The sequence below is a fragment of the Tamandua tetradactyla genome, chromosome 5, assembly GCF_023851605.1.
Source record: "Tamandua tetradactyla isolate mTamTet1 chromosome 5, mTamTet1.pri, whole genome shotgun sequence".
Classification (NCBI taxonomy): domain Eukaryota; kingdom Metazoa; phylum Chordata; class Mammalia; order Pilosa; family Myrmecophagidae; genus Tamandua; species Tamandua tetradactyla.
In genome coordinates, this window is record NC_135331.1 from 147,779,377 (window position 1) to 147,795,191 (window position 15,815).

Sequence of the window (15,815 nt, forward strand, 5' to 3'; positions counted from 1 at the left end):
GAGTCCTGGGTGACTCTGGGCAAACCATTCAATATCATCACATCTAAGTTCTTCATCTGTAAAATGGTTGTGGATTCAACTAATAACTTAGTTAAAAGGCTGTCATGAAGGTCAATTAAACTACTTTGTAGGCCACAAACATCTAACCCGGGTTTTGCAGCCTTGGCAATGCTGACATTTTGGGCTGGATAATCCTTTGTTGTGGGGTGTCTTGTATATTGTAGGAAGACTGGCAGCATCTCTGGCCTCTGCCCATTAGATTCCAGTGGAGTGCTCTATTATGACAATCAAAAATGTTCCATTGTTAAATGTCCCCTGAGGACAAATTCATGGCTGATTGAGAGCCAATGATTCAAACCATTTTTCTCTCCCTTTTTTACCCCTCCCCTAACATCTAGTATAGTACTGACTACATTGCCCACTATAAAACTATTTTTGAGGATTGATTTAATTTGTTTTTATTTATAACCCATTAAGTCCTGCATTTAGGTTATACTGCCATTTGCCTAAATCTTCCTAATTACCTCCAACATTTAATCACTGCTCAGCAGTACAGAATATAAGTTTAAATACTGTCACTTCTTTAGCCACAATATCTTTCCCTTATAGATGGTACCTTTTTAGTGTGAAGGTAAAATGATGTCAGGCACAGGAATATCTTGGAAATATTGCGGGTCTAGTTCCAGACTACTGCAGTAAGTGAGTATGGTAATAAAGCTAGTTACATGAATTTTTTGGTTTTTCAGTGCATATAAAAGTTGTGCTTATACTATATTAGTGTCTATTAAGTGTGCAACAGCATAATGTCCAAAAAGCAATGTACATACCTGTACTGGTTTGAAAAGATTTATGTACCCTAGAAAAGCCATGTTTTAATCCTAACATCCATCTAGTGGAAGCAATGGTTTCTTCTAATCCCTATTCAGCACTATAGGTTGGAAACTTGATCAGATCATCTCCACGGAGATGTGACTCAATCAATTGTGCATATTAAAGCTGATTAGATGGAGACATGACTCCACTCGTTTGGGTGGGGACTTGATTAATTTACTGGAATCCTATAAAAGAGGAAACATTTTGGAGAAAGCTGGAGATTCTGAGAGAGCAGAGAATGACGATAGAACCACGTCATTTCCGCAGAACCACGAAGCAAAAAGCCCACTAGCCAGCAACTTCTGGAGATGAAGAAGGAAAACGCCTCCTGGGGAGCTTCATGAAACAAGGGGCCTGGAGAGAAAGCCAGCAGATGCCACCATGTTCACCAAGTGCCCTGCCAGCTGAGACAGAAACGTTAAATGTCATTGGCCTTCTTGAACCAAAGTATCTTTCACTCATGCCTTAGATTGGACAGTTCTATAGATCTGCTTTAATTGGGACATTTTCTCAGCCTTAGAACTATAAACTAGCAACTTATCAAATTCCCCTTTTAAAAAGCCATTTTGTTTCTGGTATATTGCATTCCAGCAACTAGCAAGCTAGAACAATACCTTAGTTAAAAAATATTTCATTGCTAAAAATGCTAACCATCATCTGAGCTTTCAGTGAATCATATTTTTTTTTGCTGGTGGAGGGTCTGGCCCTGACACTGATGGCTCCTGACTGATCAGGGTGGTGGCAGTGGCAATTTCTTAAAATACAACAATGAAGTCTGCCACACCGATGGACTCTTTTTTTCATGAAAGATTTCTTGTGGTATGTGATGCTGTTTGATAGCATTTTACCCACAAGTTCTGCTGTGTACTATGGACCCCAGCAAAGCCATGTTTTAATCCTGATCCATTCTTGTGGGGGCAGCTGTTTCTTTTAATCCTAATTCAATATTGCAGGGAAGAATCTTTGATTGGACTATATCCAGGGCGATGCAGCGTGCCCAACTGTGGGCATGACCTTCGATTAGAGATGTGATCCCACCCATCCCTTGTGGGATCTTGATTAGTTTACTGGAGTTCTTTAAAAAAGAAAACATTTGGAGAGAGCTCAGAACAGAGACACGGATGTTTGGAGATGCTTGGAGCCCCGTAGACATTGCCATGTGCCTTTCCTATGAGATGTTAAGCAAGGCAGAACCTAGAGAGAGACAAGGGAAGCCAAGAGATGAAAGCCAGCCCTGGAGAAGCAAAGCAAGGAACCCCCATAGGAACAGAGGCTGGAAGCTGTTTGAAACCAGAATCAAAAGCCTAGGAGATGCCAGCCATGTGCTTTCCTAGCTGACAGAGCTGTTCCACACACACTGGCCTTTCTTGAATTAAGTTATCTTTCCCTGGATGCCTTAGCTTGGACACTCTTATAGGCTTAGAACTATAAATTTGTAACTTATTAAATTCCCCTTTTAAAAGCCATTCCATTCCTGGTATATTGCATTCCTACAACTTAACAAACTAATACAACTTCTTTCAAAATTAAAGTCAATCCTCTTAAATGCATATGGTCACTTTGTGTTTCTGTGTCACATTTTAGTAATTTTCACAATATTTCAAAGTTTTTCATTATTATTGTATCTGTTACGATCTCTGATCAGTGATCTTTGATGTTACTATTGTAATTGTTTTTGGGTGCCACAAAACATGCCCATAAAGACAGCAAACTTAATCAATAATTTTTGTATGTGTATTGAATGTTCCACCAACCAACCATTCCATCTCTCTCCCTCTCTTCAGGTCTCATTCCAAGACACAATAATATTAAAATTAGGTCAATGAATAACCCTATAGGGGCCCCCAAGTGTTCAAATGAAAGGAAGAGTCACATATCTCTCACTTTAAATAAAAGTTTATTTTTTAAATAAATTTATTTTTTAATTAAAAAACTAGAAATGATTTAAGCTTAATGAGGAAGGTATGCCAAGAACTGAGCTAGTTTGCAAGTTAGGCCTCTTGCACCAAACAGTTAGCCAAGCTGTGAATGCAAAGGAAAAGTTCTTGAAGGAAATTAAAAATGCTACTCTTCTGTAAAAATCGTTTGTAAAAAAAACTATTGCTTTTTTATTTCTTTACTTTGTATATATGTTATACTATACAATAAAAAAGTTTTTAAAAAATGCTACTCTAGCAAACAAAACAAATGATAAGAAAGCTCAACAGCCTTATTGCTGGTATGGAGAAAGTTTTTCTGTTCTGGATAGAAGCTCAAACCAACCATACCATTTCCTTAGGCTAAAGTCTAATCCAGAAAGGCCTTAATTATCTTCAATTCTGTGAAGGTTGAGAGAGGTAAGGAAGTTGCACAAGAAAAGTCTGAAGCTAGCAGAAGTTGGTTCAAGTAGTTTAATGAAAGAAGCCATCTCCATAACAAAAGTGCAAGGTGAAATGCTAACGTAGACATTATAGCAAGTTATCCAGAAGATCTTGCTAAGATAACTGAGGAAGGTGGATACACTAAACAACAGATTTTCCATGTAGGCAAAACAGCCTTCTGTTGGAAGTCGATGTCACCTAGGACTTTCATAGCGAGATAAAAGTCAATGCCTGGCTACAAAGCTTCAAAGGACAAGCTGACTCTCTTGTTAGGGGCTAATGCAGCTGATGACTTTAAATTGAAGTCAGTGGCTTATTTACCATTCCAAAAATACTAGGGCCCTTAAGAATACACTTACTCTATGCAGGGTTGTCACAAACCTTCAACTTGCAAAAAAAAATGCAATATCTGCAAAGTGCAATAAAATGAAGTACAGTAAAACAAGGTAGGCCTGTACATAGTTAATTTCTCAAGCAGCTCATGACTCAATAAATTAAAATCATTATGTGAGAGATGGCTTATTCTTTGAATGACAGTAGTGACAACGTTATAAAATAAGATAAAAACTACTTTGATAATCAGCCTAAACATTAATTGCCCTAATATGAAATGGTTTTACAGAGACAAAATGGCCTCTAAGAACTGTACAATTTATGCTCAATAATGGTTTATTTTTAATAGCCACATATTTACCAAACTTCTATGTGTGAAACATTAAGCCGGATACTGTTGATTCGATTTGCCTTTTCATTAGTGGAGAAAAGAATCATTAAGTATTCAACTACAATACAACACTATGCTAAAAAGAAAATCACAGGCAAGGTATAGAGTATTGATGAATACATCCAAATCACATGCAGGAATGGATGTGGGAAAAATTGTATATTTCCTTATCAAAATTTAGGGGAAAGAGGTGGAGGAAAATCTAAAGCACAGCAAGACAGGATAATATTGGTAATGTATACTAATCAATATCAAAGGTAAATATGTCAGGTAGGTTTCTATGAAAATTATAATTTAGATTCATCTATAAAATGACCACCATAAAAACTGTCTACCAATTTGAGGCACTGAAATTACATGTGTGAGTTAGTTATAAAAACATTTTAATAACTTCCCTTTGCAAAAAGATTTTTCTGACAATATACAAAAATCAGAATTCATCATTTATTTTACATGATTATTTAGAAAGATACCCTGCAAAACAGCAAATCTTGTTTAGTTGTATTTTGTTTCCTAGTTTAAGGCAAAATGGTATTTGGAACTCTCTCGTCTCGAGTTCATATATTTCACTTGCTACCAACAGAAAGAGGCTGGGACAGAAAGGTTTAGAGGGAGCCCAAAATGTAGTAACTGAGGAAGGAAAGGTACCAAGGACAACAAAAAAAAATAAATACTTGTTCTCTCTTTCTGCTGGGTGCAAAAAAGGTATGGGTTCAGTTTATCTGCTCATTTAAATAAGAGGAAGATGGGAGAATTTTAGGCTGACATTCTCCCTTCTGTGAAAGGTTTACTTTCCCTTCTATTTTATCCTTATTATGTAAGATCCGAAGTATCTTTGCGAATCTACTTCGGTGTAGATAAATGTATAAGGTTTTAATCTTCTCCTTAATTATTGAATGCAAGGTATCTATTTTCATGCCTTATAAAAATTGGAGCAAGAAGCATTTTAAAGGTACCAGGGATCATTATTTTGGTTTCACAGCTATTAGACCAGTTCAGGTGGTCTATGATACCTGATATGACGATCTCAGGGACATCCAGAATGTTGCCAAATGAAGCGGTTTTACGGTGGCCCCTTTTAGGCTTGGAATAGGCTGCAAAAACACATATATACAGTATACATGCAAACAACCACACGTAGTAACGCAGAAAATGATGAACTACAAAAACAGTATGATTTCAAATAGTTATGTTAATAATATTTCATGCAGAATGACATGCAGAACTATCTAACTTTTCATCCATGCTTAGGGATGGGATGATTAAAGAGCAAACAACAACTACCAATACAAGACGTTTGAAACACTGGTTTAATTAGCTAAATAAATAAATAAATAAATAAATAAATAAATAAATAAACAATGAAGAGGACAGAGACGAACAAAGCTGCAGGGTAATGAGAAAGCTAGATTTTAAATGTGTTCATAGGAACAGTCTACCTAACTGAAACCACTGGTGTGTGACTGGATGTTGGGATTAAGGAGGGAGAAAGAGAGGAATTAAAAAGAAATATTTTGCTATTTCTGTTTTAATCACACGAACACAGAAATATATGTTCAAATTAGGTGTTTCTTGAAGAGTGCTATAAAGTAAAAACCACTGATTAAATTGTAATTATTGAATAAAGTAAGAAATGGATATGCTTGCACAATTATAAATACCTATACATACTTACTTCTAGAAAACTGAATATTAATTTATAGTTTCCAAAGTTTAGGATACCATCCTGGTGTTGAAAGGTTGGAGAATATGAACCTTTCAAAGACAATTCACTAAAAAATCTGAATTGTTTAAAATTCAAAGGATACATAATACCATTTGTACTATACTTAGAAAAAAAGGTGGGGTAGTTTTAATCTGTGAGGTTATCCTTATTCTAGCAAAATATCACTCTTGTAAAGAATAATAAACCACCACTTAACTAGAAAAATGATACTAGAGCAACATAAAATTACTATTATAATACGACTTGCTGTTTTAGAGTTGCAATAAGTATTTGTTAGATCTGTCTTGAATGACATCCTTGAATTGAAAAAGGTTCTCTAAAGTTTAAGGGTATCCTTGCTTGTATCAATTCATCTACTACTATCTGAGATGATCCAGCTTCACAGAAATATTGTTGGAGAAGGAGGCTGGTGATCTACACTCAACTTTGTTGGTTCTAAAGATCCCCTGCCAAATCTCTATTCTTAACTTCTTTCTTAGCAATAAAACCCTGACTTTACTCTGGACAGCAATGTTTCCAGATAAAAGACTACAGATCCCTCTTTCTCTTGGAGCTATAGGTGGCCATCTGACCATATTACCTTGGCTAATAATATACATATTATTATGTATATACAAAATAATAATAAACATATAACCTACATGTAAATTGTTAGGTAGGACTTCAGCAAAAGCTCCCTGAAAAAGCTTGGGTATATTTCCTTTTGCCCTTTCCCTTCTTTCCTGCTTCCTAGAAAATTGAAACTATCCACATGTGGCTATCTTGGACCACAAGGTAATCTTAAGGCTGGAAGTTACAAAACAGGGACTGTGGTATAGAGAAAGAGAAGGAACATAGTTTTCTGATGATCATGAATCACACCTCCAGACTAGTATGAGAAATAACCCTCTGTGTTAAGGCATTGTTATTTTATTTTGGATATTCTATTACAGTGAACCGATTTTAATGCTAACTGTTGATAAAATCAGTGATCATGATTAGTTGAGGACAAGTATAGCACAAAGGTACATGATATCAATTACATCCCAAGTGTAAGTATTCAAAATATTTTCATAAGAGATTTTCATTAAAAATAAAAAGCAAAACATGGAAAAAGTCAAGCTTAGACAACTTCTTTCTTAAAAGAGCCCCACAAGAAATGAGAATATTCTATTCAGAAAAAAATGGAATGAAAAAAAAAACTTAAAAAAGTAAAACTTGGTTAGCTAAGTTAAAAAAATGCAAATTCACATGGAAATATACATGTATACATATACATAGTTAAAAGACTAGAGGTAAATACATAAAAGTGTTAAGTGTTTGTTTCTGGGTGGGACAGTTACAGAAGACTATTGTTTTTCTGTTTTGTTTATATTCCCACATTCTCCATAGCAGAAACACATATACTTTTATAATCGGCTCCCCTCCATCCCTGGACAAGGGGTGGGGAAAGACCGGAAAGAAATAAAATTAAACAAGCATTACTAAAATGAAATCAGGTTAGAAAAGACACTCAGTTTAAAAAAAAATGTATTTAATTGTTTTTGTGTTGATAAGTTCTTCCATTAGTAATCATTTTAAGAACTGGCAAAATGGAATTCAAAAGCTAGCTTTTCTAAGATCTATTAAAATTACCATGATCATTTATTTTACAATTTAAAGAACTAACCACAACCACAATAACTTGTGTTACTGAAAGGAAGGAGGGGCAGAGAGCAGTTCATTTTTCTGTTAACTTCAAAACAAGATATTTGTTAATATTTGAGTTTAGCATAAAATCCTTCAAAGGTAACCAACATTCTGTTTTTGGCAAAATTTCAATTTTGCAGTTAAACTTTCAGCTCACATTTGAGCTGAATTACACTTGAACTCTGTGATTAGGAAGGTATATGGTATGATTCAAATGATTTTTATAAATCTCACCTTCCTTATTTGGAAATTGGGATAAATGTATAAATTATCACTAGAAGCTTAGAAAGTATACTGTAAACCTATTTCCTGCTTAAAAAAAATAAGACACAAAAATCACAACTGCACGAAAAAGATGAAAGGATTATATACATTTTCACGTCTATCCAGACTTTCAGTTTTTTTCTTACCTGTGGTTGCAGCTATCCTTGCTTCTATTTCAGACATGTCAGCACTCATCCTCTTGCCCTCAGAGGTTGGGGGCAAGCTCTCCATGCTGCTCCCACGGGAGGTACCCAAGCTTAAACGTCCGGATTCATTCTGTAAAAATTATAGGTCAATTTGAATTACTGAAGTTGTTTAGATTTAGCAATCCTAGGGTATACTAGAAGGCGGAAGCTGCCAACTGGGATTCTTATAACTCCTATACTACTCTAAAAGAAGGGAAAAGTTTGGAGAGAGAGAGGGAACTATAAAGGTAAGAGAGAATGAGTTGGGGATACTGCCATTATGAAATGGCAATGGAAAATTAAATGCCCAAATTATTAGTTACCCCAAAAGCTTCAGGAAAGATGAATAAAATAATTCCTTAAGATATTTAAACTAATAATAACAAAAATATAACAAGCACGAAATGACAAACCTAGGACAACTCCTCTAAATGGGGGGCATGGCCAAAAAATATCCATTTTATATTTTTAACAACCATTAAAGTTGGGGATGATTAAAGGGAGGGAGTTACAGAGTTGGCTAAGGTAGCAATCATTGGAAGGGAAAACAATTTAATCAGCAATAAATGGTAGAATAATCTTATTATATGCCTCTCTACCTGAGCTCACCTATCTGCTTCAGAAACAAGATTCAGGATTTGTATAATGGAATATGGAAAATAATTAATTTCAATTAGTATAATGTTATGATTACTGGCAAGGTTACCACTCAATTTTACTTTTGAGAACATAACTAACCTGCTGTTTTGCCTGATTTTTCAACAATTTTGATTCTAAGCGTTTAATAGTATCATTTGTGGCAGGAACTTGCTCCATATTAGTGTCACTTTTATTACTGGTATTTGTAGAAGTGATGTCCATGAATGAGCCTAGGAGAACAGAAAAACTTTATGCATACAGTTTGAGAAGAACACAAAATGCTTCATTTAATAATATGTAACTCACATTCTTTTCTAAATGTGGCAAGATTGGAATAGAAACAAAATATGATTTTCAAGATAGGTGAGAAATTAACTACAGTATCATAATACATTTATAAAAGGTTAATAAAGATATTCAAACAAACCCATTTTAAATAAAACTTAAAGATGGCACACAAAGGGAACCAACATGCCTAACTAGTCTTCCTTTAATGAAATTTTCTCTGTGTTAGATTAAAAAGTAATGCTACTGTGGTTAATAGAAGGAAAGAGATTAAGAACTGTTAAGTCAACCAGATTTTTGTCTTTACAACTTAGAGAGTAGCACTGCCAACATTTTTCTGCTTATTGTGACATGCTCATAGATTTATCCAAATTTTGACCATAGGGCTGAAGAACAGATAAGAAAAACTATGGCTTAAGCATACTACCCATGGCCTAGGCAACTGCATCTACTTAAGTTAATGAGCACAACTGACTGTGACAATAAATGACAGAAGTTTTAGTGTTAGAGGGGTACTTTAGTGTCAACCAAGGGTATTTCTATAGTAATATGGATTCTTATAATGTGATATGGGAAACTGAAATTGAAGATAATCTATATCATGACAATGCCTCTGGTTAATATGATCTATTCCAAGTACACAGAATAAAAGTTGTTTCCAATTCAACACTTGGTTTAAGCAGCTTTCTTTGTGCTCTTTTAAGAGTACCAGTGGATAATAAAGGTAGTGAAAATGTTTAAGAACCCATGAGTTAGTCACAGTGCTAGAAAGCACTAGGCATAATCAAATCCTGGGATTTTTTCATTTTTGTTGACATATAAGAGTTAAATATTTTGAGCTTTTTATAGTTAAAAAAAATCTTTAGAAAAAAGAATAACTGTGTTGTTCTGTATCTGGAACCCTTTTAAATTCTTCCAAATTTCCTCTTGCCACCGAAATAATTTATTTCTGTAGCTTTTTTTTTTTAAACTCAAGCTTTTTAAGAAATGTTAATTCTTATGTCATAGCAGAACCTAGAGTCCAATTTTTTTTTTAGGTTCATGGTCCAGGAATCGAACCCGGGTCTCCTGCATGGAAGGTGAGCATTCTATCACTGAACCACCCATGCACCAGAGTCCAATGTTTTTGATACACAGATGAAAAAAAGTGAGGCCCAGAGAAATTTGTTCAAGAACATTCAGCAGAGGTGGACTAGAAATTAAGTCTATTGACTTAATCAAAACCACACTTGAATATGATATAAAAGAACCATAACAAAAACTAAATTTAAAGAACCAAAATGAATAGCCAAATGAATTGGGAAATTTCTGGAAGAGTGGACTTCCAATTGTGTGAATTAGCAAATTCAGGTAAACATATTTTAGTTCTATTTTGCTGGAATAAGAGAATGAATGAACCCACAAACCACAAGGGACTGATAAGGGAACAAACAACGAGTTAGGTTAGACACTAAAATGTAAAAAAACTAATAATCACAAGATCTGAGAGATGCTGAACCCCCTGAGCAAGTAGAAGAACTGAGTGGCAAGTAGAATTAACTGAGTTGGGGACAACTATGGGAGGAGTGAGTCTGAAGGGTATATCAGGAATGCAGTTTAGAAAATATTAAGTTTGAGATTCCCCTCAGGTATAAAGAATGCAGCTGGACATATCAGTGAGGTGATCTGCTTAAGGAGGAAAAAAAACCCTTCAGTAAACAGATGGTATATAAAGCCATGATATTGGATGAGCTCACCAAGGAAATCAGTGCAGACAGACAAAAAGTCAGAGCACTGAGTCCTGTGCAGTCCTACATTTAGAGGTTAAGATGAGGAATAACCACATAAAGAAACTGAGAACAAGTGGTCAGAGGTATAAGATGAAATCCAGGCTAGCATGGTATCTTGGTGATCAAGCGAAGAAAAGTGCTGTGAGAACAAGAGTAATGTACTATGTCAAATAAGATGAGAACTGAAAAACATCCACTCAATTTAGTAATGTGGTGATCACTGGTGACCTTGACAAAAGCAATTCTGGGCTAATGGTATACCAAAAGCCTGAATAGAGAAGGCTCAAGAGAAAATGGGAAAAGAGAAGTTGGAGAATTCAAATAAAGACCATATATAATAGAGGAATGCCACCAGTAGAAAGGTTACAACTATACAGGAGAGGGGAACATTGTTGGGAAGAACAGATGGAGTATAACGCACAGGAAAAAGGGTTAGCCTTTGCCTCAGAAAATGGATATTTCAGCCATAGTAACAAAACAGAACGTGCAGATGTAGGGGGAGCTTGTGGAGGTACTCTCCTCATTACACCATGTTTCTCTGAGAAATAACAAGCAAGGTCAGCTGAGAGTGAGGAAAGAGGAAGAGGTGTTTTAAGTTTGAGGAGAGAACATAAAGTATACAATAAGTAACCTAGAAGAGAGGAGAGTATATGGACTAAAATATAGTACAATTGTCCAGCAGCAATAAGTAACCTTGAGGGAAGTGAGCATGGGTTTTTTTCTAGTCATATTTAGCTGCAGTGGTACAGGCAGGGAGTAAGCTGAATGTTAGATTTAAACGGGCTTGAGGTTTATCAAGTAAGTTGAAGAGAGGGGCCAGAAAGTTGAGGATTTGTTTCAAAGGAATTTTAAAAATTGTCTGGAAATAAATGGAGTGAGGAAGTAAGTAAGGAAGGACCCAGCGAGATCGAGGGTCAGTGAGATGGTGGAAAGAACAAAGGACTGAAGGTCGAAATATGGAAACAGGGAAGTTCAGAGCAGAGGCATTTTAAAGAAGTTCACTTTAGAATTCAGAGCAAATCAAAAGATTTCCAGTAAAACTAGAATTCTAGAATAACTGGCCAAACAGTAAGCCAGCTTAAAGTAAGGATTTTTTCCTTGAAGTGGAGAGAAACAGCCAATGTACTACTAAAATTACTAGCAAAAATAAAATTTTTCAGTGCAGGATAAATATTTGTGTATATGTATACATGCTACCATCTAATTTTAGTTAAATCAATATTATAATAAATGTTATAAAAATGAAATGCTACTGACTTTGAGAGGTACAATTTTTCTAACTTAGAATATTGCTCCTGCTATCGTTCTTGGTGACCATAAACTCGAGTCTATCACAATTTCAAATTTTTTAAAACAGAGGAATTTTTATTAAAATGAGTCTCTTAAGTAAGAATCTCTGTAGGGAAGAACCAATAAGTAAAGTATTCATGATGAAGAAACATGTTTAGTTATATATATTTATAATAATTTTCAATACTGTTTTATCTAGGAGTGCATATATAAAAACTAATGTTTTCAAATGTAGAATGAAGTTCATGGTAACAAAATATCCAATCTTTTTATATACAGCTATGCAGATTTTCAAGACTTAAAAGCAGGTCTTCAAAAACTCTTTAATCTGGATACCTTCATGAAGAATGATACATCTGGAAATTCAAATTGCAGTCAATCATATGAAATGAAGGAATTAAAATGCAAATGGAGACATCATTCATTGCTTCTTGATTATAATTTCATGGTAATAGAGAGAAAAAAATCAGGTTATTACACTTCTGATCTATCTTTTTACCTGTACTGGTAGCAGAGTTGCTCTGTCCTTCATCTGAATACTGACAAGGATATTGTAATGGCTCATCTGCTCCTGGAAAGTACTATATATAAAAAAGTAAATCACAATTTAAAATTTCTTTAATATAAATCAAATCCTGTTAATATCAACTTGAAAAGTAAATCTGAATTATTTCCTTTTTGTGCAATTTGTAGCAAAGATGCTGCTTTATTTGTCCAAAGGTATATACTAAATTTGTAAGTACACAAATTTGACTATAAAATAAATGTTTTTGATTTTTATAAAGATGACAACAATGTTCTCTTTTGAACTTTGACTGTGACCAATGTCATGTACCTACCTAAGCATCTAGCTTACATGGAACCTAGGTGGTCTTGAATAAAACAGCACATACTTCTCTAAAGGAACATATGAAATAGCATAGTATCTATTATCCTCATAATTTCATGAAACACATTTAACTCATGTTTTCATAGAGATGTTAGAAATTCCCAGTTGTTTAAATCATTGTTCTAGTCTGACAAGTGGGACTGGCACACCATAGAATATGTTAGAACTATTTTTTTTTAAATACCAAAAGGATATTTTATGAATGTCCCTCTATGACTTAGAGACATAATACTGGAAATATTTGCTGATTGGAATTTAAGAAAAAAAAAAGCCAATTCCTCAAATCATATGAAGCACATCAAAGTACAATTACAAATTCAGATTTACTTTTCTGAATAATGTATATACACCAAAATATTAAGTTATCAGACTACAGAGACTAAGTTGCTTTCTTGTGCATACACCTGTAGGGTCTAAGGTTCTATATGTGGCTGGTACCCAAAGATGATACTAAGCTTTAACTAGAGTATTTCAAGCTGGTTTGCCAAAGTTATTTTCAACAGACTGAATAAAACTAAATCTTTGGCCATTTGGGAAATCACAGCAACAGTATATCTTAGGATCCAAGAGCTAAATCCTTATTAGTCTCTAGTTGAAGCATCTGAAAGATTCTGCTAACAAACAAATTATTCTGAAATTCAGGCACTTCCACAAGTATGTGAAATTTTTAAAGCCAAGGCACCATATAACAGATTTTTGTTAGTGCACCAAAAACTAGAGGACTAAAATATTTCAAATAATTCTGAAAGTGTAAGACTTAAAGCATAAGGAATTCTGGTAGTCATTCAAAAAGGGTTGTTCTAAATTTAAAAATTCTGTAAATTCTAGAATAAAGGTTTTGTTAATGGCAAATTAAAAGCTGAAAATATGCAATGAAAAACATTTTTCCAAAAACTAAAAATTCACTTTAATATATATATCTGGGAATACTACCTCCCTCCTGCTATGCATAAATGACTGAATGTTTGATGAAGATGGGTATTAAAGAAAATGTAAAATTTAGTTAAGTATGTATTAGACTCATAAAATACTTAAGTCCTATAAAGGCTTTAGAGAGCAACTTATTCAACTTCTCTCACATTACAGAGAGGCAATAGGCCCAGAAGCAAGCATACTTGTCCACTAATGTAAGGAGGAGGAAAAAGCAAGTCCAGAAATCTAACTTAGTCATTTTTCCATTATAAAGAACTAGATCTGCCTCCCCCTAATGTTTCATTTTCTAATAGTATGAGTAACATATGCCCATTATAACTTGAAAAATACAAAAAAATATAAAGCAAAAAAAAATAACAATAATGCCCCCTTTACTTCAAAGCCTCCCTGAAACCCAGGATATAGCAAACCCCCCCCCCAAACCCAAAGCCCCTCTAAAGAAGGATTATACCCGCATCAAGTGAGTCATTATTTTCACTATTTCCTCCATAGAAGGGCGCTGAGAAGGATCTTTAGACCAACAACGAGTCATCAGGCTCTCAATGGGCTTAGGTAAATTTTTGATCAGTGGCGGTCGAGTACCTGTAGTTGAAAAACAGGGGGAATGGGGAGGACAGAATGCATTTATCCAAAAAATAGTGTAGACGTTTTATATGTACTTTCAAAACAGCATTTGTTTTATAGGTCTTGATATTCAGATTTACATTCTGGTGTAATATAAGTAATTTTTTTGTCCTTTAAGTTAACATTTATTCTATCTGTACAGATCTTCATGAAGGGAAAAATTACACTTTTTTAAAAGTTAAATTAACATTTTTATATGTGTTATGGTAATAGTAAGACTAAAATTTAATTAACTATATTTCACTTGTTATAAGCTTTCTTTTAACAAATAATAATGGTCTAAAATGTATTTTATTAAGAAAACTAAAATAGTGGCTTGAAGAAATTTTACCTGAACTGTATTTTCAGATACACTGCAACAATTTCAAATGTGTTTAAAAAATCATCTTCCATACCTAGAAAGTGGTCGACTATGGTGTTATAGTTCACTGACCTCCAAATGACTCTTCTGAGGAAGGCAGACTTTTTGGCTTCTCTGAATCAATTGTTTCATAAGCTGAAAACTGTCAAATTTTGTTGACAGTTTATTAAGACGGTACTATTACCAGTAAGTCCTTACTTAAAGAAGGCTTCAAGTAGAATGGGATCTTTGTCATTGTATCAATTCACAAGTTAGTTCTTTTATACCTTATTTCACTGACATTCAATTATTTACTGACAATTGATGGAGAGAAAAAGAAAGCAAACCGTATTGGTCAATGCTCTATTATTCCATATAGTAACATAAAAATAGTAACATTAAAGGTAGTACAGGTAAAAACAATTAAGATTCTTTAGCTGATGTTACTGTTTGAGATCTATGAATGATCTAAATAGGTAGACATTTGCTTTCATCATTTGTGAAATCATGTATAAAAATGCCACTGAATCATAATGATTATAATCAGGTGATGAAAATTAAATAACAAAGAGTGAAGTTAAAATTTAGGAAGATTATTTTCCTTATGAAGATTTTATTTTTCCAAAGCAAATGTGAAGTAACTTGATTAGTGAAGACAATGCATCCCAACATTGTATGTGGTTAGAAACATCATTACTACAGGTATAAAAGGAACAGGAGTCCATAAGTAAATATAACAAAAAATATGGGCATTGGAACAGGAAGATCTGGCTTTGAATTTCAGCTTTAACACAATAATCTTGTGACCCTATGCAGTTACTTAACCTAAGTCTCAGTTTCCTAATCTGTAAATAAAGGCAATAATACTACTAACCTCATAAGGACTGGTGAGAAGATAAAAAGCATCCATGAAACAGTCTGTTACACCTTTATGAACTTAAGTGAAAACTCATTATTATTATTTGCTTTCGATCCTGAGTGAGAACCTTGGTTCCTACGTCCCCTCAGCCATGTGAGAAATAGGCTTTTAACTTTCTACACAGTCCAGGCCCATGTTTCTCTATTCTCTGGAGAGGTCCAGCCTAGGCAGTTAGCTCTGGCTGTCTACTGATGGTCTTTCCCTAGTCAGCATAGCTAGTTACACTTCCTCAGCGAGCCCTGCACACTTACTCAGTTTGACAGGCCAGGGGAGAAGACTGGTTAAGAGAATACTATTATAGTAACAAAGAATTATAGGTTTCAATGT

The 15,815-nt window shown here is 34.4% G+C and overlaps 1 protein-coding gene across 5 annotated transcripts in view; it reads right to left on the bottom strand.

Annotated features, from left to right (window-relative positions):
* Positions 1–15,815, bottom strand: part of MAP3K7 (mitogen-activated protein kinase kinase kinase 7) — a 116,175-nt gene that overhangs the window by 32,649 nt on the left and 67,711 nt on the right. For 4 of the 5 annotated variants that reach the window (XR_013176292.1, XM_077162423.1, XM_077162425.1 and 1 more), the window contains 5 exons: positions 14,057–14,187; positions 12,283–12,364; positions 8,539–8,669; positions 7,762–7,891; positions 4,971–5,051 (listed from right to left, as the gene is read on the bottom strand). Coding sequence is in view for 4 of the 5 variants with exons in the window: in XM_077162423.1 (XP_077018538.1) it covers positions 4,971–5,051; positions 7,762–7,891; positions 8,539–8,669; positions 12,283–12,364; positions 14,057–14,187 (555 nt within the window). In the remaining variant the exon portion in view is untranslated. The remainder of the gene's footprint in view (positions 1–4,970; positions 5,052–7,761; positions 7,892–8,538; positions 8,670–12,282; positions 12,365–14,056; positions 14,188–15,815) is intronic. The other variant, XM_077162424.1, reaches the window with a different exon arrangement.